Consider the following 27,622-nt stretch of genomic DNA (forward strand, 5'->3'; position numbering starts at 1 on the left):
GCTTCAAACTTCCTGTCATGAGGGTGGGGTCTCTCCACTGTGGTGGCATTAAATGCAGACTGTTCTACAACAGAGAGGGCTGCATCTTCCTGCTACTGGTACGTTTGCTTTTCTTATTTTGTATTTTATTTTATCAGTTGTTGTTTAGTGAAGAAACAGTTTATTAACTCTTACAACTCTTTTCACTTTTTATTTTTTGATATTGTTACACGAACAGGTGGTGATGTGCTTCAAACGATTTCTGATGAAGAACACAAATTGCATTTTAAGATTTTGTGAAGAAACATATTTTGTGAAGAAACATTTTGTTTCATAGTGTCATATAAAGCCAAACTACCATAATGTGAAAAAAGTCTGAAGAAATTCATTTCAAGATAAACGGGGAACAAAACTTCTTCTTTCTGGGAGGAAGTTGACTGTAATTCTACTGACTGAAACAATCTTATGAAAAAGGGACCAGGAATAGTATTTCAGCTTCGTTTCTGAACCCAGAACTGTTTAATCACATTAGATGAATTACATTTTTAAACACATCTTCTGTTAAAGATGTTGCAGTTTTATCAACAAGAACATCTCAGGTCCTCTACATCAGTGTTTCAAACACGTTTGTTCCTGAGGACTTGCTTTTTAAAAATGACAAACCATCACGACCCAGTTCACAACAGCCCTTATCAATAAAACCTGAGTTGAGTCGATTTGTGCATAACTGAATCTTCCTGATCATTTTTTGCTGCCATTTCCACATCACCGTCTTTTGACACATGCATATACACGTTGAATACTTTATAAATGAGAAGTGAATGCATTCAGGCTGAGTTAACAGGTTATCTTACTGTTTTTTCTCCTCTCATCAAGAAAACAAACATTTAAAAAAAATTAAGGCAACTTACTGTAATAGATTTTTGAGTTTTGAATCAAACTCAAAAATCTGAATCAAAGATCAAAAGTTTTGCCAACCTATCTTTATTTTTCTTCTATCAATAAACTTGAATCTTTGAAGCTAAGAAACTCAAAAAAAAAAAGTATTTCAAAAGTTATTCGCACTGAATTGCACCTGATTTGTCATTATTCACTTTCACTTCAACAGCTTTACTTAACAATTTTTTAAATATATTAAATGCAAGTTTAAAGAAGAAAAGCAAATTATCTCAACAAAACATTATCAGGTGGTGAAAGTTTTTCAAAACACTTTGAGTTGTGCTCAAAGTTGCCTTGTTGTAAGTAAGTGACCTTGAATTTTGTCTTTTTATGAAATGAAGTAAGTAAAATACGATGCAGTTTATTAATGCTTTGGATTTAAGTTAATCAGAAAAAGCATTCACAGGGACAACAGACCCAACATTTCACTACTTCCAAATTCAAATAGAGAATAAACACCTCTTTACTCTGTGCTGCTCTGTAGTTGAATGAATATTAGTGAATATATATATGTTATTGATTTACATATCAATACATATATTTAATGCATTTCTGTGAAGCAGTGCTGCACAGTTTAGAGCTATGATAGCTACTCTGTGTGCTATACTGTGGTCCACACATGACAGTGATCAGGCCCAGGACTCACTCTGTAAAAAGCTGAGACAACTCAACACTTCAAGGCAAGGGACTGCAATCGATTTTTGATCTTTAAGCCCGACTCAAATTCTTAAGTTTTGACAGATTTTGACCAACTGCTGATCTTTTGTTGAGATAATTTTCTCTTCTTTTTGAGATAAACTTCAAGCTTTGAATTTTAGAAACTCACAACATTGTATTACAAAAAAATATTGAGTAAATTCATTGAAGTGAAAGTAAATGTTAAAAATGTAATATGTTCAATTAAACTATTCTATTTTCAGGCACCAAAAAAAGATGATCAGGTTCACAGCTCACAATGACCAATTTTTGATTTCAACAACTGAAAGATTCAAGCTTATCTAAAGAAAAAAGTATTAAAGGTATTATCTCAACTGAAGATCATAAGTCAGCAAAACTTAAGAGTTTGAGTTGGGCTCAAAACTCAAAAATGCTTGAATTTAAGTCACTCACCTATTTATTTATTTATCATCATTATTATTATTTTTATTTATTTATTTTTAATTACACTGCATGCCAAGTTCATTCAGGTGCATTTTGTACATTTACAATTTAAATAGTTTTATTTTAATGTGGCTTTTAATTTAATTCCGCATTGGCTACATTTTATGTCCAAATGGTGTATTTTTATATATTTTTGTAGCATACAGTTTTATTGAAAAATGTACATAATATTCATGGCTGGACACAGTGACTGGACAAAGTCTTGACTGTAACCGAGGGATTCTTTCCTTTCTCATAGATTTAATTATTTTGTTAAGTTTAGTTCCATTCTGGTCAATGACGGTCTTGTTCTTTTGGTTCTTTGACATTTCTGGCCTCATTTTTTGCTTTTCTGTAAGTGTTCATAGGTTAGTCTAACACTTTAGAACAGTAGACTGTAGTGACCAAAATTGAAGTTAAGGTGGGTGTGGTACATTAGTTTTAATTCTTAGAAATGTATTCTAATTATTTTATTTTTATGAGAAAGAAGGAATGTTTTGTATATTTAAAGATAACATTACTTCAAAGTTACATTCAGTACATTTTACATAAAATGTCTCACAAACAAAACTGTGCTGAGACTGTTTCACAGATGGTTGCTGATTCAAACCAATGCTCATTTAAGGAAAGATAAGATATTTCTTTATTAGTCCCACAGTGAGGAAATTTGCCAGGCCATTTTTGGGGCCATGGTTAGCAGTGTTGCACTGGGCTACGTTCTGTGCTGTACAGTATCCACAATAATCCACCATCTGTAAACTCAACATCTGTCTGAACATCTGAAAATCTCATTTGAAAATCTGTCACTGGGGCTAGCGTTGTCATTTTAACCAAAAGTAGCAGCAGCAGTATAATTCACTAAATACAAGTTACATACATTGTGTTTCTTTTATTCTGAGCAGTTTTTCAACTTGAGTCACAAAGAGGAAATGTGCTCAGATTAAGTAACACTTCACACTTCACTCTTTAGCCTTTTATGGTGTCGACAGCATTTACAAAGAGTGCAACACAACCTCTGCTTACAGGAAGCCTTGTATTTATATTCAGTGTTTCACTCAGCTGTGGGTGGATGTTTCACACACCGAAAGTGTAACCCTCATTTTCACTCTCTGTCTTCCGCATTGTTATAGCACTGTTACTGCTATTTTATGACCAACGCTGTTAAATTTTTTTTGCCCACCGCCCATGTTGTATAGGTAGCACATGAACCTGCGCTCATGAGTGTGTTGGTCTTAAAAGCCTTAAAAGGTCAGGCACATGTCTGTAATGAAGCAGCAGAATGTGATCACACCAATAGTAAATCAAGATGACACTGAATCGAGACATAACCAAGAATAAAAAAGGTGAGAAGCCGAAACATAAATTTAACACAACAAAACTCCATGCTGAGAGGCAGCAACACTATCAGTCCCCATGTCAGAAGCTTCTGTTTCCTGTGCTGCTGGGTTTTTTTTTGCACTCCTGCCCTCTCTAGCTCCGTCAGTCCCTGACTGCCCGTGAGGTGCATCTGCTCCGACTGACTTGTTCACAGCTTTTCTCATTCGCTTTGGCTCAATTTTCAAGTGAGAATTATGTTTTTTCAAAACAGTAAGTTCAGTTCTCAGAACAATTAGTTTGTTGTTCACAACAGAATGTTATTTCTCATTCATTCAAGCAGATTGCACACATCTTGGCACACGTGTGCAAAAGACTAAGTGCCATTGTCTACAGTTTGCATGATAAACCATTTGCGCATGTCTGCTGATCCAGATTAGTGAGTTGATTCCCAGTGAAGCTGTCACACTTTTCTCAACTTCCAAATGTTCTATTATCGGTTGAGCCATTACATGCAAAATGATCCATTCAATCATCAAAATCTGCCATATAGACATGTACATATATTCCAAAAATATCTATAGCATGTAATGATTGTGATGACAAATGAGCTGCCAGATGACAGCAATGAACTAGGAATCACATGGATGTCATTTTGTGGCAAATTTTCTACATATGACTTTACATGAAAGACAAAAAGTGAATTTTCTGTTTACAGTGCATGTAACACCTTTATACGTAAATACATTTACATTTCTGCCTGTGTGCTACAGTACTGGGCCCCGTTTCGCAGAGCCTTCGTAGCGCTACATGTGTCGTAAGTTGTATTTTAATGTCCCCCTTACAGTTGTCCCAACTCTGGGAAACAGCCCGTAACCTTAAGGGAAACCTTAAAATACAACTTACGACACACGAAGCGCTACGAAGGCTCTGGGAAACGGGGCCCAGTACGGTACAGATTTTTCTCAGGAAACTTTTACTTGATGTTGAAATCTGAATCTAAAAGGGTCAGAATAATACCAAATAAAATAGCATTCAGTGAGACAAAATGGACAATATTGTATAGCACAATGTCAAGTGTCAATAGTTGACTGTCATGGTGAAAAAGCCACCAAAAAGATGAAAAAACATCTGAACATTTTGAGCAGTATGGCTCACACAATGACAAGGCAAATTCATTTTGGTGGCATTGGCCAATTTACTGTCACAATAAGTTGGTTTTGAAATATGAATGACATGTTCTGGGTGAGTTATGACCTTTTGCAAACATGCAATAGAGTTTTGGTTTCCCAACAACTGCACTTACAGTTTAGAGAAAGTTAAGGCTGTTTTGAAAAATGAGTCAAAATGATTGGGGGGAAAAAAGCAGGCAGGAGAAGTTTTTACTTAGTGCATTTTTGTTTGCAGTCTTGATTTAATTTGTCTTGTCATCTTAATTTAGCATCTGTGTCATTTGCACTTTAGTAAATCCAGTGGATTTGCTGGCATGTAAAGGTAAAGGTGTCATTTGGGTGTATTGTGGAGTGTTATTTGCCCTCATGGGACCATCTTAGGATGGGGCATAACAAGTGGCACAGGTGCTCTTAAGCACCTCCCTCAGGCCAGGTGCACTCCATGAGCAAAGCAAGTGGGCGGAGCAAAAGAGAACAGCACAGGGAACACACCGCCACCCTTAAAACAATGAATAGTTTGTCACAATCCAGTTCAAAAACTACTTTAACACTGTGACAAATTACAGCCTTACTATTTATTTAATGAGACAAAGTGTACCAAGTGGGGAAATGAGAGTTACTTACTAAGGCTGTATGTTGCAGGTAAAATGGTTAGATGCACAAACACTAAAGCATGTTGGCTAAACCAGATTGCACTCACATAACGTCGTTACAAAAAAAAATGGGAGCACTGCTGACAAAAGGGCGTCAACTTGGGTCAAATGTGGAACTACCAAAATCTTAACACAAAAGGTCCAGCTGATGTTGCTACTGAGCTTAAGAATGAGCAGCAGTCACAAGTAGCCAAGTTCGTGAGCACCACCACCACAAAACCAAATAAGGTTCCTTCATTTACCAACCTAAGTACCCAATGTAGGTGACCAACGGCACTGCAGTGCCGCAACCACAAACCAAAAGAGTAACAAGTAACCCAATTACAAATTTGTTGTTGCACAACAACACAGAAAGACCCAACAAATATCAAACACGATCAAAACCAGAGGACACACCCAACAATCTGATGCAACAAGGCTTCAGTAATTAGCTGAGCTCAAGAAGACTTTAAATGCTGAACTAGGCCTTATTATCACAGAGGACCAGAGATGTAGCCAACTGCAATACACTGACGTTTGTCCCCATCCAGGATTGCCACTAAAAATAAGACAATAAAGTGGCGACCTCTTCCAACCTGCCCGGTGACCATTCAGGGTGCTCAAAATTGAACTACAGGCTACTGAAGCAGTTAAAGAGTCAACAAATGATTTAACAAAAAAGATGACTACTACACTCAAATAAAGGCCACAAGATACACACAAACTAACACATTTACCTCACCTCATGGACGTTCTATCCTGGACAAGGCCCCATTTGTTACTTCCTGCTCTCAGGCAGGCCTATTGGTGCAAACAACACTCCACCATTAAACTTAAATATACCAGATAAAGACATTTAAAAGACTGAATCCACAGCATTATTAACATTAAGTACAAATGACAAAGATATTAAGTCAAGATTATACTGAATCAAGACAAACAAAACCAAGACTAATAAAAAAAGGCAGAAATTCAAAAGATAAGTTTAACACAAAAAAACTTGAGCAATCAAGTGGGCGGAGCTGGAGAGGGCAGAAGGGCAAAAGACATGAGCTGGCCTGGTCTGACTCAGTTTAACTTGGCCCATCACCTCAGAGGTTTGCATTTCCATTACAACAGGGCTGTCTGCTTGAAGATGTGTCTTTTAACTGAATGCAAGCTTGACGAAGCTCAAGTCGAGCTGCTGTAAAGCTGTGGATAAACCGCTCCTCAAATCCTTCACAATAAAAGTCCCCTGTTGTTTTGTTATTAATTTCAGCAAATATGAAACGGTAAAATAATGCAGATAGCTGAGAGTACAAACAGAAATACAGGAGAGAAACAAAATTTCAAAGCACAGAGATTCAGTTAGAAGCTAAAAAAAGTACTGAAATTAAGTGCAATAATGGGTGTAACATTATTCAGTGTCCTGCTGACAGGCATTACTTAAGAGACTTCCTCTTTCACCCAGGAGGACGGGGTTTGTGTCCTGCAGTGTATCAAAGGTGTGTAGGTGTGTGGTTGGTTAGGCAGTCACGCACACAGAAAAAGCAGAAGAAGCATGAAGAAGCTTCAGCCCTTATGTCATTGTACAACCCTGTGCTGTGTAATGATGATAAATGGCCCATACCTTGGTACCATTCAACATACCAGATAACCAAAGAACTGGACTGAACAATCTTGCAGCAGTGACTCAAGGCAAGCACTCACTCAGGTGTGTGGCATAAACTTCACACACAGACACAACAGATGTACGTCAGTGTTTCCCAAACTTTTACATTTTTGCTCACTTCATAAATGAGAAAAAATAAGTACATCTGTACATCTAGATTGAATTAGCATGCTCGTTTTTTTTCTCTAAACAGTAAAAAATAGATAGATAGGTAGATAGATAGATAGATAGATAGATAGATAGATAGATAGATAGATGAGACATCAAGGCGCGTGACAAAGCAGCATCGGTTTGTTGACCTGGGAATGTGCTGCCAATGATGTAACAAATAGACTTCCTGTGCTGAGTTTTTTTTTTTTTTTTTTAAAGATATTTTTTGGGCTTTTTGCCTTTATTGATAGCGAAAGCTGAAGGTATGACAGGAAAGGGGGGTGAAGATAGAGGGGATGACACGCAGCAAATGAGCCGCAGGCGGGATTCGAACCAGCGGCCACTGCAGAGGACTAACAGCCTCAATACATGGTGCGCACGCCCTACCGACTGAGCTATAGGGGCGCCCTTCCTGTGCTGAGTTAAGATAAGATCAGATCTTTATTGATCTCTTAGGAAATTCAGGCTTTACAGCAACACAAACACAGAAAAAGTACAGTTAAATACAAATGATTTGGTGTTAGATGGGATTTGATTTGAAGGGGCAATAAAGTATTTGTATTTTAATGGATCCTTTCTTCATAGTGACTGTCACAACAATGTTGTACTGTATATAATTCTGATGTATTGGATGCTGTTCTAAAAGAAAAAATTGTCTGTTTTTGTTTATTGTCACCAGGACATGGAGCTCTGTTTACCGTTCCTTCTGCTCTTGCTGATGGGTAGAAATGGTAAGTTTCAAAAAGTTCAATTATTTACTTGCAATTCTTTAGTGGAACCTATCACTGACCTAGCAGATTGCAAACTTGTGAAAAACGTGGAAGGCCCTATCAAGAGCCAGTGTCTGTCTGTCTCACTCCAATGAATTATGGGTAAATAAAGACCATTTTCCAAATTAAAAAAATGAACAATCGAGTGACTGCATCCAACGACTCAGCTCAGTTTACCCCAGCAGAAAACATGTGTCTTTTGGAGGAACTCAACCGTTACAAGGACATTTTACTTGCAGTTTAGTGAATATTGTAATAATACAATAAATTTATTAATTCACATAAAAAAAATATCTATATAAAATAAGGTACAAGTTGCAAAGAAGTCATTGCAAATCATGAGTCATGTTTTCCTCTTTTTTTGTTATGTGCTACTGATCAGTTGGTGGCATGTACGGTTACCATGGTAACATGGGTCTTCAGCCTGAGTCAGCCTGTGGGTAAAGTGTCTGATTGTTCTGTTTTGTTTTGCATCATCAAAAGGCACACAGGGAAATCAAATTCTGACTGACAGAAGTTTCTGCAACACTTTAATGATTCTGATGTGAACATTAATGTCGTTCAGTTTCACAAAGAGCTCATGAGGAAATAACTGATTATAAGCATTATTAGTATTATTAGACTGGAAATCGCCATATGTTCTGAAAAATGACACAAACAGGTAGAAACAGGATTAAATGGTGTCTGGTACAGTGATGATTCAGGGATTATTACTGTGGGATCACTGTCACACACTTTTCAATGGACTAATCAAGGAAAATATCTGAGGTGACATGCTGACTTTGCAGTGTCATGTACATGGATAGGGACAAATAATAAAATAACAGTTACATGATGAGATGATAGCAGATCCTTTTTTTAAATTTCACAATAAAATCAACACACATTCTTACACAGCGGTGTGGTGTATATTATCATGCAGATAACAATGATGCAAGTAAATAAATAGCCTAATTAAACAAATAGCATTGATCTGTAGCCTATATAAATTCTAAACAGTTTACAGATCTAAATGAATGTAAAATTGTTTCTGTGGACATTCATACCAGTCACTTTAACAGCTGATACAGCTAGCTCATCATCAGTGACTGGCATCACCTCAGACTGACACTAAAAGGAACTGAGGATTTTTCATTTCGCAACTTAATCTCTGCCATCATCGTGTCTCTTCCTCGCATCGCTGTCTCGCTGGGTGGAGCTAAGACAAGAGGAGTGGAAGGAAGTGGAGGAGATGAGGAAACGAATTCTGTTTGTTTCTGATTTCCAAGGCCAGTTATCAATGGGTTGCTCTGGCAACTGAATAGACCTATAACCAATCAGAGCAATGAAATAGTGACTTGGCGCTGAGTGACAGTTGGGGAAGAGTTTGGTCAGTTTTCAAGCAGGAAAAAAATGACTTGATTTCTTTCACCCTATAAAGACTATAATGCATGTCTGTTCTTCAACATAGTGTCATAATATATATTTTTAATATATATGTTTGGTACTAATGGTGTGTTTATGTTCACGCACTCTGACATATTTTGCTTTGTTCAATGTAGAAACAATAGATGTTTTTATATCTTTGCTCTGATGAAGATCCTAAGAGGCTGAAACCAGGGGCTGCTTTCACAAAGATATTTTAGACTAGTCTTGATTCTGCTGACAAGGTGAATGCATCTTTAAGGCTGCACTCACCTCTGAACACAGGTCCATCACCACTGAGAAATTTGAATTTGAAATATTATGCAGGTCTATTTTTATCTGTTATTTACTATATTAAACACAGATTATAATGGTTAATGACACATTTAATTGTGTGAATTTTCTGAAGTAATGAGGTGTACGAGGCAGGCAGTGTTTTGTATGAGAGGTATCAGCACTCATGTAAGGTCTTACACATACATAACATACATACATACAACATACATAACAAAGGTACTGGTGTGCCCTCCCCTGTCAAATACATTTCATTTCTATATGAGGTAAACATAAAATGTGAATTCTTTGTGTCCAAAGCACATTATTTAAAATTTTTGAACTTGTGTTGATTTTACAGTTTCTTTGTGCAACTCTTTTTCATACAGTTTCTGTTTTTCTTTGCAGGATTGTGTCAACAAGAGCAAGTTTGCTCGAAGACTGCGATCGACTCCTGTGAGGACTGTATCAGATCAGGGCCGTACTGTGTGTGGTGCCAACAGCTGGTGAGAAATATTTTTATGTTTCATGTCATGCTCATGTGTTAACACATCAACATTTAAAGGGGTGTGCATAAGATGATCATTACACTGTCATAACCATGTCATGACACTTTAACATGTCTTTATCAATGTGGATGACAGTTTGCCAGACATAGAAATATTGAGCTTTTTATCCTTTATCATGATTAGAGGCACACTGAATGTATTAAATGTATATAACACCATTATGTCATTGAGTAGCAAGGGGCTAAAATAGAATTAGAGAGAGAGAGAGAGAGAGAGAGAGAGAGAGAGAGAGAGTGTGTGTGTGTGTGTGTGTGTGTGTGTCTGTGTGTGAAAATGGACAGGAAAATGTCAGAGTGAAATAAATCTGTGAAATAAATGTGTAAATGTGTCTGAATCACAGATCACAGGTAGATCATCTCCATACGTCTGTGTCTTTGGAAGCACACTTCTGTCAGTATGATGGAAAACAGATCCTGGAAGCCATTATAATAAGTAACTAATGTCTTGAAATCTAAATATTAGGACTTAGTATTTCAAAATATTGACTATATCTCAAAATAATGAGAAACTCTCTCAGAATGACTTACATACCATTTCTTTATCATGTGAAGCTGTATCACTACCTTAAAGGCATTCAGTAAATTAATGATTTATGATGCATCACTGCTGGCTCAGGAAAGAATAAGGTGAATATTGTAGTTTGCTCACAGCTTGTGCAAGGAAATAATAGTAGCAACATTAAATGCAGAGACAGATAAATGAACTTATCAATGCTTATCTTTTTTTGTGTGTTTTTGCCTCCCTTTCTACAGAATTTCACCAAAGTGGGCGAGCAGGAAACAGCACGTTGTGACACTGAAGCTCAGTTGATACAGAGAGGCTGCATGCCGAACCAGATCATCTCTCCTAAGAACGACATGAGCATTGACCAGAAAGACAAACTGTCTGACTCATTCATTGAGCAGGAGCCGGTCCAGCTGAGTCCACAGAAGATTCGTCTGACACTGCGACCCGGTTAGTGGTTCATTAAGTCAGTCAAGTCATCGACTCACCCTCATGCTGACTGAAGGTCAAGTTTAGTTCTTAAGTCCACAAAACACTGCTGGAGTTTCACAGGAAAACAGTGTTGTAGAATCTCCCAAACAATGGAAGTGAATGGTGACCAGTTTTCAAATGTAAAAAAACTACCATAAAAAAAATCCCAGACAGTGCCTCCATACTTCTCATCTGGTGTAATCAGGGATGGAAGTAACTAAGTACTAATACTCAATTTACTGTAATTAAGTAGTTAGGTAGTTAGGTTCAGCTTCTCAAATGTGAATATTTTCTGGTTTCTTGAGAACATCAACTTGGGCTTTGGAGAACAGTCAACAGCATTTTTCAGCATTTTCTGATATTTTATGGGCCAAGCCACCAACCGGTTTATAATAGTCAATTAATCAATAAGACAATCACCAGATTACTTTATGTGAGCACTGAGCAGAACAGAGAAGGTGCTGGGAGACATTTAGACTGAAGATTTGGACAAACAGTTAAAAGGTATCTAATACTACAATAATAAATAATAAAGTAGTTTTTGACAAGGATACTTTGTACTTTTTTCTAACTCCAGTACTTTTACTTGTAACTGAGTAATATTGTAGTGATGTAACATTACTTGTACTTGAGCACAGATTTTCAGCATTCTTTCCACCACTGACAAAACCCTGTAAAATGCCTCCATACTGCTCGTCTGGTGTAATTCTAAAGTCTCCTAAAGCCCCAACATGCCAGGTTGACTTAAAAGACATAATTTGCATCATGTTTTGAGCCTGAATCGTCACTGTAGCTCCTTAGCTTGAAGCCATGTTCACATGCACACTGTCTGACCTGTGTGTGTGTGTGTGTGTGTGTGTGTGTGTGTGTGTGTGTGTGTGTGTGTGGTGTGACCTGAATTACACCAGATGAGCAGTATGGGGGCATTTTATGTGCTTTCCTGTGACACTCCTGTGGTGTTCTGTGGACTGAAAAAACTAAACACGACCTTCAATGAAGGCGAGGGTGAGCAGATAACGACTGACTGGCAATCCCTTTAATACTGATGAAAAGAAGAAACGCAGCGTTTGGTGTCTTGGTCAGTTTAAAACCAAAGCAGTGTGCATCTCTGGTTCTAAACTTACTGTCACTGAACTTCAAATATTTTTATATTGTTGTTTGTATTATTGTTTTATGTTGTTACTGTTTTATGCTGGGGGTCTGCAACCTGAGGCTCCGGAGACACATGCAGGGTTTTAGCTCTTCTCCAGTGACTCCCAGTCACTTTGGCAAAAAATGATATGGAAATGATTATGGTTATGTTTTTTAATTTTCATTTATCTTTGTTGCCAGTCTATGAAACAGTTGAGGCAACTCGGGGTTTCGAACCCAACTCAAACTTCACTGTTCTTTTACTTAAATCTCTGAGTTTTGGAAACCCCAAAGAATTGTGTTTAAAAAATTAAACAGTAAATTCATTCTAGTGAAAGTGAATGTGGTTAAAATCTGACTATTTTCAAATAAACCCATTTAATTTTCAGGCACCAAACCAATGACAAAAAAGGTTCACAGCTCACTGTGACCAATTTTTTCAAATACATTTTTTTGAGTTTCTCCAACTCAAAGATTGAAGTTCATCTAAAGAAGAAAAGTAAATTATCTCAATTAAAGACTACAGGTCAGCAAACCTTTTTAAAGTTTATTTTGAAACATAAATGTTTGAGTTGGGCTCAAAAGTCAAAATCTATTACAGTACATTGCCTTGAAATTTTGACTCATCAAAACTACTATAAATTTTGACAGTGGCTCATCTTCTTGAGTCTCCATAAGCTAGTTCTGGATGCCAAATAAAAAAAACCTCTTCAGCAAAAAGAGAAAATTCAATAGCTGCAGCTCCATAAAAATGTTTTTTTCTCCCTTTAGCTAAAAATGGCTCTTTTGAGGTTGCAGCCCCCTGTTTAATGCATAATACATAAACAACATATTTCATCATATTTCATGTTATCTTTTGTTTTTCATGAGTGTGTTTCTTTTTTGTGTTGGCAGGGCTTCCTCAAACATTCAGTGTCTCTTTTAAAAGAGTTCAGGGTTATCCAGTTGATCTCTACTACCTGATGGACCTGTCTAACTCCATGAAAGATGACTTGGAAAATGTCAAAGGCTTGGGACAAAAACTTTTTACAGCTCTGAGCAACATCACTAGACATGCTAAGATAGGTAAATGCAATCTTAATCTTCAAAATACTTAATAAACCACTTTAGAATAAAGTGCTACACTTTAGAATACAGCCAAAGTTTACAGTGTAATCATACCATATATCTGTAAATATCTACCTGCTGACCAATACCAGCACACATATTCCAAGTACACGTACAGAGGAGGTTTGTTTGGGGAAATAAATTGATTACACTGAAAATATCTCTTATACCTGTTTTTTACTTGCTAACTTGCTTGCTCGTGGCCAAGGCTCACTGAAGGGCAAGCCTGAATCCCACCTATACTCATATCTGTACGAAACAGCCTGATTCTGACTCATATCACTCTGTATTTTCTAACATTTATTTATTAACGCTATACGTGCCAGAATTACATAACTACTAAGAACGTCCATGAGTGGTCATGTCTCTATTATCTTTCATGATAAATACCAGACTAAGAGACTAATGCACTTATTTTGTTATTTTGAAATAAAACACCAAAATGTAAATTGTATAAACATTTCTTTCTATATTTATCAATATGCTGGCATCCTATGTAGTAAAGTGCAACCATTGCATATATTCACAGCAGCATTTTCTGTAGGATAATAAACATGAGTGATCTGATTCAAATTTTAGATTCATCTAGAATTATTCAGAGCGAGAAACAGTTAAATGTATTTGATAAGACTGTAAACATGTTATTTTAACATTAATAATAACAATTTTCAACCTAGAACCATCACAAAAAAAAAAAGAAATTCATAGGTGCTGAGACAAAAAAGTGTTACAACTGTCCCTGGTCTCCCCTACTTTACTTTTAATCTAATTAATTAATTAATTGTGTTTTAACATCGGAAAACTGTAAATTGACAACTCTTGTAAAATTTTATTTACAGAGATAATGACAGTTGCTAAGCAACCAAGATGTATCTCCAACTGTGCAAAAACAGCTGCAATTTCCGTGTGGTCAGTATGACAGTATGAAATATTTATTAACAAAATAATTCAAGAATTCATTTGAAACTGTGAGACAGCTGTTTAAACCATACAGCTCACAAAATTATTTATTTTGCTCTGATTGGCTAACCTTAACCAGTGGAGGCAACAAGTACTTGCTCCTGTTAGTCCCTGTACTTCCTTCATTGTACTTCAAAGTTTACATTATGTTGGCATTTGTACAAACCATTTACAGGCTGTATTCTAAAGTGCTGCCATTCATTTCAGTGTGTTATTTCTGTATAAATCTTAATGGTCTGAAGTGTTTAATAAACCTTTCATGATCTAATAGCCGTTTCTGTAATTCTACAGGCTTTGGTGCCTTTGTTGATAAGACAGTCCTTCCTTATACCAACACCAATCCGGAGAAGCTGAAGAGGCCATGTGAGGACGACGGTGGTAAGGACGAGGACGAGTGTCAGGCTGCTTTTGGCTACAGACATGTGCTTAGCATGACATCAAGCACAGAAGAGTTCAGTGATAAAGTGACAGCGCAGCATATTTCTGGAAACTTGGACACTCCTGAAGGGAGTCTGGACGCCATGATGCAGGCTGCAGTATGTACGGTAAGGACTCAACAAAACAGAGCAGAACACAGAACAATGCACCATGAGTAACACAAGGAAATCAAGCACGGGTTTACTTTTACACCTAATCTGTTCGGTTCTGTTTAAATGATCTCTGATGCACTTTGTGCTTTATAATCATACAGAACAGAGCAGGGCCTGGATGAGTCCAGAAACTAGACTAGGAAATCAGTCACGCAAGCTTGACAATGAATGAAGAGGAAGAGGCAGTGAATCGCACAAATAAATAAAACTTTATTTGTGCAAATGATGGTGACAGAGACAGACACTTTACTTTTAGGAATATATTTTCTGCTCTGTACTTTGCATTACAATATGTAATCTACGTTTCCAGTTACTTTGAAGTTCATAATTGAGTACTGAGAAAAATTTGAGTTAATATCCAAACCTTTTATTTGATTTTTGTAGCCAATAAGGCTACCTAATCACAAACAAGCCAATGAAAACCCTGATATGTGGACAAATTAAAAAATGTAAAAAAAATGCTGCAACAGGCACAGATTTGGCAACAGACTGTGATCACTGAGCAGAACAGAGATTTAGATTTAGACTGAAACATTTGGAGAAACAAGTACTTGTAACAGCAATATTTATACTTATACTATATTTTCATAATGTAAAAGTACTTTTCCATCACTGATTGTGTGCATGTTTGTGTGTGACTTATTGTAAAATAAGTACATTTAAGTAATTATGCAATAAATGTTTAAAGGGATAATTCACCCTCATGCAGGTTGACGGTCAGATTTATTTTGTTAGTCCACGAATCACTACTGGAGTTCTTTTTTTCTGTTTGAACACTGGTCACCATTAACTTCCATTATTTGGGAGATTCTGCAACACTGTTTTCCTGTGAAACTCCAGAAGTGTTTTGTGAACTAAAAAGCTAAACCCAACTTTCAACCTGCATGAGGGTGAGTAGATAATGAGTAAATTTTCATTTTTGGGTGAACTATCCCTTTGACTTCATGTTTTCTTACCTAAATGTTCCACATATTGTTGTTCAGGACACAATAGGCTGGAGGAACAGCAGCACTCGGCTGATTGTGCTGACCACTGATGCTGGATTCCACATGGCCGGAGATGGAAAACTGGCAGGAATACTGGAACCTAATGATGAAAAATGCCACATGGAAAACAACCTTTATACCAAGAGCACTGACATGGTATGCAAGGAATCACATTATAGTCAAAGAAAAAAAGTTGTGCTAGCTTATTGAAAATGGAGGAATAACAATGAAAATAAGCTCCAGGTTGTAATTTTAAAAAATGTGTCTGATGGTTGTCTTGTAGGACTATCCCTCTGTTGGACAACTATCTATGCAGTTGGAAAAAAACAATATTCAGCCTATATTTGCAGTGACAGAAAGTGTGGTGAATGTGTACAAGGTAAGTCTCATTTTTTCTGTATATATTTTTATTTATGGAAAGGACACACACCCTTACGGAATAAGCGGTTACAGAAAATGAATACATGAATGAATGAATGAATGAATGAATGAATGAATGAAAGGACACGCATATTCTTACTTTGACTGATTTTTCATGTCATCTTCTCTTTTATTGCAGCAACTCTCGAAAATGATTCCAAAATCTGCAGTGGGAGTTCTGTCAAAAGATTCTAACAATGTTGTTGAACTGATTAAAAAAGCCTATGATGTAAGTTGTCAATTCACTACTTTCTCTTTTTTATTTGTTTTTAATTTGCTGTTTCTCCTCTTGTGTGTGTGCACACCCTGTGACCAACAGTGGTGGAAAGAGAACTGAAAATCTGTACTCAAGTACAAGTAATGTTACAACACTAAAATATTACTCAGTTACAAGTAAAAGTACTGGTGATAGAAAAATATTTCAGTAAAAGTATTCATCTCAAAAACTACTCAGAGGATTAGCTTTTAACTTTTAATGCATTATCAATGGCAGCTATTCAATCAAAGAGGTTTGTGTTTGTTCAAATCTTCAGTCTAAATGTCTCCCAGCACCTTCTCTGTAAATAAATTAATCTTTTGATATTTTCTCAAACTGAACTAACTAACTTAATAATCAGTTCGTGGTTTGGGCCATAAAAGGTCAGAAAATGTTGAAAAATGCTGCTGACTGTTCTCCAAAGCCTGAGTCGCTGTTCTGAAGAAAGCAGATCATATTCACATTTGAGAAGCTGAAATCTGAGAATTCTGAGGACATTTTTTAGTAGAAAATGACTCAAAACTATTAATTGATTAATCATTGATTAATCATTGCAGCTACAGGCATCTCTCCAAACTAGGGTTGCAGTTTTTTGCATTTTCCTTGACCAATGGTTGAAAAAGACAACAATCTATTAATCATTAATATTTTATGAGATACAAAACACTTTTTTTTTTTTTTTTACAATTTTTTCCTTCTTTTCTCTCTCTCTCTCTCTCTCTCTCTCTCTCTCTCTCTCTTTTGTCATTTTTTCTCAGTTTTAGTTTCCTTATTCAGCAAATGGCTCCACCAGACAAAACAATGTCAAATGACACTGACTGTTTATTAAATAACCATGAATACATATCTATTTGGTTAAAGTCTTACTGACATTTAATCAATTAATGATTAATCATGAACATCCTTACATCCTCACCTCACTGGCTACAAAAATGCAGATGAAAAATTTGGATATTAATTCAAACTGTACTCAGTACTCAATTATGATTTTAAAAGTAACTAAGTAGATTACATAGTGTAATGCATACTTAAGTACAAGGAAAAGTACAGACTTGAACATCTACTCATATAAGTAAAAGTACCAAAAGAAACCTACTTAGTTACAGTAATTTGAGTATCTGCAATTACTTACTTCCATCCCTGGTGACCACTACATTTTTTCCTCATTATTTTGTGCTATTTTTGTTTGTATCTCACACCCAACTGTGTAATCCATGACAGAGTTTGTCCTCCAAAGTAACTTTGACCCACGAGAGTCTCCCTCAAAATGTCAAAATCAGCTACACCCCTCGATGTGAACTTCCAGGACCACCAGGGACCAGTGAGGGGGTTTGTAACAACGTACCTGAAGGACACGAGGTCAGTTCTTTTTCTATTTTTTAAAAAAATTTTCATTGTAATGTTTATATATTAAAGGGGCAGTTCAACCAAAAATGAAAATTCAGTCATCATCTACTCACCCTCATGTCGACTGAAGGTTGGCTTTAGCTTTTAGTCCACAAAACACTGATGGAATAATTGAACAATGAAAGTGAATGGTGAGCAGTTTTTACTTGTAAAATAAAAAAAACAGAATAAAAACATAAAATGCCTCCATACTGCTCATCTGGTCTCCTAAAGCCCGACATGACAAGTTGCCTAAAAAAATGTTATTTACACCACTGTAGATCCTTACAACATTGCAGATTCTTAGTTTGGGGCCATGTTCATGTACACATGCACACTGTCTGAACTGGGTGTGTGTGCACACAGCATGTTGGGGCTTTAAGAAACTTGGATTATGCCCAACGAGCAGTATGGAGGCATTTTATGTTTTTGTTTTTTTTTTTACCACAGTCACTTTGAAAACTGGCCATAAAATTCCATGTAAAGTCCATGTAAAACTAAAACAACCTCCCAGAGTGCACCTGTGGACCGCAGCTAGCTGCTGTCCAATGATCCCCAGTGTCCGTAAACTAGTTGAATGTCTTGACTAATTAATCCAAAGACGAAGCAAAAACAGTGCTGCCACGTCCTGACAGCACAGTACACACAATTTCACTCTTTAGGTTCACAGCAGGTAAACAAAACTGTTGCACACATGCATCCGTGATGCACACAGTTGTTATATCAGTTTCAGGTTTTAACACTGTACTGGAGCCTCACCATGTTACTACTGTTATTCATATAAGTCCATCTGCCTATATTGGTCCAAGTCCTGCTGGTACCTGTAAGCTTTTTCACCCTCCTAGTTGCAGTTGCTCCAAGAACCTCGACAGGTCGGTGGCCTAGAACCATGAAACACTCTCAGAAATAAATGTGCTAACTAGAAAAAGGGTTCTTTGGCTTGTCTCCGTAGGAGAACCCTGTTTGGCTCCTGGTAAAATCTTTTCTACCTAGAGCCAAACGGGTTATATGTAGAACTATCTGTGCGGGGTTTCCCCCAGTGAGAAGCTCCATAGAGAAATGCTGAAGAAAAGATTGTTTCAGGTCCAAAACCTTTGGCTGGTTCTAGATGTGCTTCATTCTCTGCTCAGTGGAGATAGAACCACAGCATAATACTGTCTGCTGGAGTCAGGGTGTCAGGGTGTATACAGTTTTACAGGAAATCACAGTAAGATTAGAATGCAAATTCCACCAGAGGGTTCAGGAAGCTTGTTTCCTGAACCCAAATGTGAAATAGGTGCTAAACCAGTGTGAGTACATCTGAGAGACCCAATGTGAAAGTCTGTAATTATAACTGCAATGAGTTCTTGTGATCAAGAGAGACACAACTTAAACAGAAAGAAATAAAATATCTTCTTCCACCGAACCCTCCTGTGGTGTAATGGTTCCACACAGAACACTCCCAGAGGGGTCCAGTCTGAACCTTTTCACCATTTAAGGGTACTAAAAAGAACCCACCCAGTGGGATTCACCAAGAACCTTTTTATATTCCAAGGGTTTATCTAGAACACACTCAGGGGGTTCCACACAGAACCTTTTTATATTCCAAGGATTTTATCTAGAACCCACCCAGTGGTCCAACTGAGAACCCTTCTATATTTAAAAAAAAAAAAAAAAATTGACAAACCCAAGTATTTCAATAATCCTCCAAGAACTCTTACTTCCAAAGAGAGTTCTCTGGATGAAAAGGGTTCTTAATGGTTCTACAGAAGCAAATGGTTCTAGGATGAAACTCAGCTCTTTGTGTGTGTGAGTGTGTGTGTAGTTTTTATGTTTAAAATGTTGTAAATGTATTAAACCTCAGTTTAAACCTAACCAACCCTAACTTGCCTCTCCAGATTCACTTTGATGTCACAGTGACGGCGTCCACGTGTATGACGGACAAGACTTTCACTATCAGTCCTCTGGGAATTAAAGACACGCTGACGGTGACCTTATCCACCAACTGTAACTGTGACTGTATAGACCCTAAAGACAAAAACCACTGCAGCGGCAATGGAACAGTCGTTTGTGGTATTTGCAGGTAAGCTTCTCACCTCCAACAGAATGACTGTGTCAGTGAGTTGGCATGCAGTGGAACCACTGTTGATTTCTTCAAGGGACAGTTAACCCAAAAATGAAAATTCAGTCATTATCTACTCACCCTCATGCCAATTGGAGTGTCAGTTTATGTCAGTTTAATCACTTAAAAAAATATTCAGCAAAATGATAATGTTTCTAACAAACATAGGGGATGGAGAGTTTTGATATTTCATCAAAGATGGGGAAAAATTGGGGTACTGGAAATGCAGGAGAACAACACAGGGACAGAGAAATCAAAAAGACTGGCAAGCATGGGATGTATATTTCATCATTTATCAGAATCTGATTAGAATCTGGTTTCTTATCAAATCATTTGGAGGACCTGAGAGAAAAGTTATTTAAAAAAAAAAAAAATCCAGTGATTCATTTGCTAAGTTTGATCTAAACTGTTTTCTCTCTTGTGTTAAAAAAAGAAGAAGAAAAAGAAAAAGAAAAGAAAGAAAGAAAAAGAAGAAGTTGTTATACTATTTTCTGCCACAAGAGCCTGAAGTGCACCATTACCCTGCAACTTGCTAACATACACAGCATGGAGCCTGTGTTCAGAGTGCTGGAAGAAAACATGAATACTTTGAATGCTAGTAGAGCACACAGTTCAGCCTCTTGTGGACAAAAGTAGGTATTACAATACCAAAACTTCACTGCAAAACTTCCTCATGCTTTCACACATGAAAAAGTAACTAAGAAGGATGAAGACAGAGGGAAAGAGAGGATCAACAGGCCTCACTCAGCTCCAGAATTAAATTCCAATCTTTCTTGACCATTTTCAGAGTCAGTTTATTTGCCATTTGCAGTGAGTACTACATTGGAAATAGGGGTGCAAGAGCACTTAAAACATGAAAAAGAAACGGCATATAAGACCAAAAAAAAAACAGTAGATATAAAAACACAGAATAAAAGGAAAAAGAGAAACCAATGAATTCCTGAGGTGCGGTTCTTCAGCATACAGGTATGAATGTGCACCAAAAAAAGAGTCTGATGGGTCCAGCAGTGTTTGAGATTACAGCTCCTGTGTGCTTCAGAATTGATTTTAAGATCCTTTCATTGATTTATAAAGCTCTTAATGTCTGTTAATGTTTTATCCTCCTCTAGAACCCTCAGGTCTTCAGGTAGTGACTTTTTAATTACCTCCAAAGTTAGAAGAAAAACCCACAGTGAGGCGTCCTTTTATTACTGTGGTCCATGTCTGTGGAACAGCCTGAGGGCCACAGAGAGAGTTAATTTTTTTTTTTTTTTTTTTAGCCTTTTTAGCACAGCTTTTAATTGAACTGTATCTATTTATTTATTGTGTATTTATTATTATTGTGTATTTATCTATTTATTTATTTTTATTAATCAGTTTTCTGGCTTGCATGTTCTTCTATCTATTAAATTATATATTTTCTTATTGATTGATTTTAAATAATTTTATTTTTATTTATTTATTTATTTATTTATTTCATTATTTCATTATTTCATTATTTATATTTTATTCTATTTTGAGTTTTTATTTTGCCTCTGGTGTTTCCCTAGTTCCAATTTTTAATGAGTGCCATTCTTATTAACATTTAATTAATCATTAATAATTTGTAAGATACAAAAACTTTTAATCTTTTTTTGGTCATTTTTTTTCTCATTTCATCTCTAAATTAAATTTTCCTTATTAGACAAATGTCTCCAAATGCTAGATCCTTGACTATTGATTAAATATCCATGAATACATTTTTAATTGGTTGAATTCTTAACATCAATTAAATGATTAATGATTATTATAATACATAATCATTATAATGATTATCATGATGATTATCATGATACTCCAAAAGTGTGCTGCAGCAGCATTTTGTTTTCTGTCTTTGTTTTCATTGGCCCATTTGCAATCAGATCACCTTATTGGCTACTAAAATGTAGATGAGGGGTTTGGATACTAATTCAAATTGTACTGAGTACTCAATTATGATTTTAAAAGTAACTAAACAGATTACATTTTGTAATGTATACTTTACTACAAGTAAAAGTACAGACTTGAAAATGTACTCATAAAAATACAGGTACCCAAAAAACGACGTAATTATAGTAGTTTGAGTATTTGTAATTAGTTACTTCCACCCCTGGGATTTGTTTTATCATAGTTTAGTATAAGGACTGAAGGTGAATGAGTCAGTTTAGATTTGTGGAAAAAAAAGGAAAATCTTTGAAGGGGATAAATGAGAAAATGCGTATTGTCTCACAAAACTGCTCAAAGAAAATTTCTACAGTAAAAAGCAGCATGGAGGGATGCCAGCGAAAAAGAGGCTCACTCTTTACTGTGTTTTTTCGTTACTGGTTATAGTTTTCTTTGCTAATTGTAGGTTTGGTTGCTCTTTCTAACTTGTCTTTGCAGATGCAATGATGGCTCCCTTGGTCAGTTCTGTGAGTGCACCGTTGGTGATAGAGATGAGCGCCTCCTGCGAGCTTCCTGTCAGAGGGACAATGGCACCGAGTGCGAGGGTCAAGGAGACTGCGTGTGCGGCAGGTGCCAGTGCCACACCTCAGTGAGCGGAAGCAGTTACTATGGTGACTTCTGCCAATGTGATGATGAACACTGTGAGAGGTTCCAGAATCAACTATGTGGAGGTAGAGTTTCAGGCATTTTTGAATTATCTGCATTTTAAAATGTTACAGCCAAAGAAATGTCTTTTCCCATTGTGGTTTAACAGATATATGAATTTCTCACCAAAACATGCTGTCTGTATCTTTAAGGCTAAGATATACTTGCTTTTAAATGCACTTTTGCACACATATCCCTACGCATCATGGCTGCCTTAGGTATTCCTGCATCCATTTGGAGCGATGGTTGTGTGTCCTCAGAAATTTACACTATGCATTATAGCTGCGATTAACAAATATTAATATTAACAAATCCTGTTACAGTCTTGTCAATTGAAAAATAGGTCCAAATATGAAAATAGGCAGAGTGCACTGACAATATGTTCTGGTTTCTTTACTCCTCTCTGACAGTAAACTGAATATCTTTGTGTTGTGGACAAAACAAGACATTTGAGGACGTCATCTTAGACTTTGGGAAACACTGACCAATGTTTTCTGACATTTTATGGAACAAAACAACAAATAGATCAGCTGAAAGATTATTGCCAGATTGATCACTAGTAAAAATTGATCACCTAAACATAGGTCCAAAATTGCGAAAATCCATGCACTCCACCTGTTTACACATGTTTGGACCTATTTTTCAACTGATGAGATTATGACAGGATCGATTTTTCACCATTTTCTGACTTTTTTTTGACCAAACAACTAATAATCACTTAATCAAGAACACAGTCAACAGATTTTGATTTGGGTCTCTGATACACCACAGAATTACAGATAAACATCAGACTCTATGGTCAAAGAAAGTTTAAACTTCTGTCCATATTCACATGTTCTTTCTCAGGCCACAGTCAATGGCTGACCTATGCCATATAGTAAAACCACTTATGGGTGTTGCACACATGAACGTGTGGGTGAAGGTCAGTTTATCAGCACCCTAACTCTCCTCTCTGTTGCTCACGACTTGTAGGAAAAGGTAAGTGCAACTGTGGCCATTGTGAATGCATACAAGGCTACGAGGGCTCAGCGTGTCAGTGCCGGGTGTCTAAGGAGGCTTGTCTTACGTCCAACACGACTGAGTGCCATGGTCGAGGGAAGTGCAGGTGTAACCGCTGTGAGTGTGATGAGGGATACCTGCTTCCACGCTGCAACAGGTGCCCCAGCTGCCCTGACTCTTGCTTGACCAAACGGTAAGGAGTAAAAACTTCTACTCAGCTTTTACTTTTAAATGATCTTTATTAACGGGTTGCTTCACCAAATATTTGGTCATAAATGTATAAAGTACACCTAAGTTTTAATTGTTGCTATTAATCCTGTTTTCAGGAACTGCATTGAGTGCCTTGGCTTTGGGTCTGGACCCTTTGAAAAGAACTGCAGTGAGTCTTGCCGCAGCATCAGTTCTCATGACATGGTGGATCAGTTCACCATATCAGGCAGTAAGGAGTGCATGCAGAAGGACACGGAGGGCTGCTGGATCAAATACAAGCTGGACCAGCAGGACGGAAGGGATAAATACATTGCTGAGATTCTGAAGCAGAGAGGTGAGCTGCTGGTGAAATACACAAAACTCTCCATGAGCCACAAACAAATCTGAGAAGAATCTCATTGTTTGGCTGCAGTTTTTAGTGGTTCAGCCTGTGAGGCTGTACGTGGATCAAGTGGTGTTTGCAAATGCTAACAGCCATGTTAGTCAGTTTTAAATAAATAATACAGAGATAAATAATACTATGAAATCAACAAATAAATGAATAAATAAGGCTATAAAATTAATGAATAAATAAATACACAAATAAATACTAATAAACACTTATTTATTTCAAAGGCTTTTATTTCAAAAGTCCAACATTATTCATTTATTTATTTATTCATTTATTTTTATTATATTCCAAAGCCATATTTATTTGTTTATGTAGTTATTTATGTAGTTATTTAATGTTGACTAAAATGTCTTTCCATAAATACCACCATGTTAAGATACTCACTTTGAGCCTCATTGAAAAACCACATGTATGAACATTTGATGCACAAATCTGGCCTTTATCAATACATATATATATATATATATATATATATATATATATATATATATATATATATATATATATATACATATATATATATATATATATATATACCTGAATTTGTTCATTCTCTGCAGATAAATACAGAACGGCCTCAGAACATGCGTACACACAAATTATTTTATTTTTCTTGTTTTCAGAGTTTGGTCATAAATGTCATTATTATTTGTTTTAATGTTAAGCAATAATAATAATAATAATAATAATAATAATAATAATTTGACTTCATGATATGCAATGTTTACAGGTTTAATATCAATTTATTACTTAAAGGGATGGTTCACTCAAAAATGAAAATTCACTCAGTATGTACTCATCATCATGCTGACTGAAGGTCAGGTTTAATTTTTTAGTCCACAAAACTCTGCTGGAGTTTCACAGAAAAACAGTGTTGTAGAATCTCCCAAACAGTGGAAGTGAATGGTGACCAGTTTTCAAATGGAAAAAACAACTGGGAAAAAAGCCATAAAATGCCTCCATACTGCTCATCTTCTAAAGTCCCAACATGCCAGATTTACTGAAAAAATGTTATTTACACCATGTTTTTATCCTGAATCTTCACTGTAGATGTTTAGCTTGGAAACGGCACGTTTGGTCTTTAGGAGACTTGGATTACACCAGACAAGCAGTATGGAGATGTTTCTCTTTTTTAAAAAACTGGTCAGCACTATATACCAACTCTCAATCATCATGAGGGTGAGGAGATACTGGCTGGATGGAAATGTTTTAAGTTTTGCAGATATTTGCTCATAATCCAAAGTATTACACAAATACAAATTGTTGCATTGATGATTGTTTTAGGTAAAGACAAAATTGCTTGGCAACTCATTGTCAGAACATTTCAGTCAAAACAACAAATTTAATTTTCATAAGATTCATCCTCTGGGGACGAAGAATGTCCGCATAAAAACTCCATGACAATTTATCCAAGAGATATTTCACTCTGGACCAAAGTGGTCAACTGATCAAACAATTGGGAAAAAAAACATGTGCACTTTCTTTTCTAGTTTTCTAGTTTAGCATTTTGTATATGTGTAAAACCTTCCATCTGTATCTTACCGTCTATAATTTGTCCCTCTTCCTCCAGACTGTCCTGAACCACCCAGCATCTTTGCTATCATCGGAGGCTCCATCGCAGCTGTGGCTCTCATCGGCATCCTGCTGCTGATGCTCATCAAGTTTCTCATCTACATGAAGGACATGAAGGAGTTCAAGAAATTTGAAAATGAAAGGAAGAAGTCCAAGTGGGCACAGGTGAGATGAGATATTTGAATGTCATTTTTTATTATCAATGCCTCAAAAAAAAAAAAAAAAAAAAATAGAAATAATCCAAATCAACATTTTAAGAAGAACTTTTATGGTGCTAAGCCATGACAATATTATGTCCTGGATGTAGGATCGGCATGGAGGTGTTTCTAGACTTTTTTGACGGGGGTGTCCCAAGTGAGACACTGACCCTTCATGCAGGGGTGGCATGAAGGTGGTGAGCATGTACACATGCACATGTGCACATTAATGTATTATTTGTAGCCTTCCCAATCACAACACCATACAAATATAATATAAAGCTTCCAAACTTTATTCAAGTCATCAAAAAGAAATTATAGATCCACACCTCTAATCTCTCAACCATTAAAATACTTTCATGTTTATGATTTTTTATTTATGTAAGATGATTTTGTGAAAATTAAAAGTAGGCTACATACAAAAGAAAACAATGCACATTTAAGAACACTCATCAACCAGTTGATTCAAATTAAAGATTAATTCAAATTAATTCCCTATTACTGGACAGACAGCCAGTCATACTTGAGAATAATTGAATAATGAATAATGGCATTTAGGCTGGCCAATCAGACTTCAGGGATGGTCAGTGCCTCCCGCAGGACCTCATGTAGAGAAACCCCTGATAGTGTCACAACCATGCAGGATGCATGATGCTCAAAACTTCACAGGCGTTTAGTTGAGATCAGAATAGACTCAGGAGTACAGAGTACTTGAGTAATAATGTAGTAATGACTACTGAGTTGTCGCCATTACTTGAATATCAGCTTTTATTTGAGAATTTACGGTCCTTCTACATCGTGGTGATGAACATGTGCAGAGTCTGTGCATCTGTCAAAGAATCGTAGATGAAGACAAACTAATCATCTGACATTCTCTGTTGGCAGGCCGACAACCCACTGTTTCAGACTGCAACCACCAAGGTGGAGAACCCCATGTTCACTGGAGAGTGAGAGCTTCCACTGCAGCCCAATGTGTGCACTCCATCATGTTATGTTGGAGTTAAGCCTGTATGTTTGTAATACTCATATGATATTAACAAATGTGGACATTCACAGATGTATTTACTGGCTTTAATGTTGAGTTGCTTTCTTTCCTAATGATAAAAAATTACTCTCATTTACTGTCCATACATGATTAGTTGCATTGTATGTTTACTTATTATTCCAAAAAATGTGCAATTTTTTTTCTCATTGCTTGCTACACTTACACAAGCTTTTAGTAATGTAGTATAGCTTATAAGTGTATACAGTGTTTATACGAGTTAATGGTGGTGCAGTATGTGTAAACTGGGCAGAATATGCAAGGGACCACAATACCAATTTCCATAATGATGCAGATGACAGCCGGCTGTATATCTCCAGAAACTCCAATAACTATGGTTCTATCAGCGACTTGACTGCATGTACAGTTAAATGAAGATAAAACTGAGATTCTTGTTATTGGAGCAAAAGCTGAAAGAGAAAAACTGTCTGACCACCTAAAATTATTTGCATTAAATGCTAAGGAACAGGTCAAAAACTTTGGTGTTATCAGTGATCTGGATTTAAACTTTGACCATCACATTAGGAACGTGATGAGGGTGTCATTCTATCTTCAGAGGAATACTGCAAAGGTCAGACCATTTCTCTCAGGCAGACCCAGAAACGCTAATACATGCTTTTATCTCCAGCTGACTGGACTACTGTAACACTCTTCTGTCCTCTTGTTTCTAAGACAGCCGTTGGTCAGTTACAGCTTGTACAGAACACAGCGGCACGTGTC

The 27,622-nt window shown here is 36.6% G+C and overlaps 1 protein-coding gene across 1 annotated transcript; it reads left to right on the forward strand.

The window, feature by feature from the left end:
• On the forward strand, positions 1 to 27,166 carry itgb2 (integrin, beta 2). Its single transcript, XM_084724419.1, has 16 exons — positions 1 to 98; positions 7,657 to 7,708; positions 9,833 to 9,930; positions 10,746 to 10,947; positions 12,994 to 13,164; positions 14,458 to 14,711; positions 15,740 to 15,898; positions 16,026 to 16,121; positions 16,302 to 16,391; positions 17,640 to 17,777; positions 19,682 to 19,866; positions 22,285 to 22,517; positions 23,464 to 23,683; positions 23,817 to 24,034; positions 25,662 to 25,828; positions 26,746 to 27,166. Exons 1-16 carry the CDS (start codon positions 18 to 20, stop codon positions 26,809 to 26,811), a joined length of 2,430 nt encoding a protein of 809 aa, XP_084580545.1. The 5' UTR covers positions 1 to 17; the 3' UTR covers positions 26,812 to 27,166.
• The last annotated feature ends 456 nt before the right edge of the window (positions 27,167 to 27,622 follow it).

This window comes from Lutjanus erythropterus, chromosome 8 (genome assembly GCF_056507025.1).
Source record: "Lutjanus erythropterus isolate fLutEry1 chromosome 8, fLutEry1.hap2, whole genome shotgun sequence".
NCBI lineage: Eukaryota > Metazoa > Chordata > Actinopteri > Lutjaniformes > Lutjanidae > Lutjanus > Lutjanus erythropterus.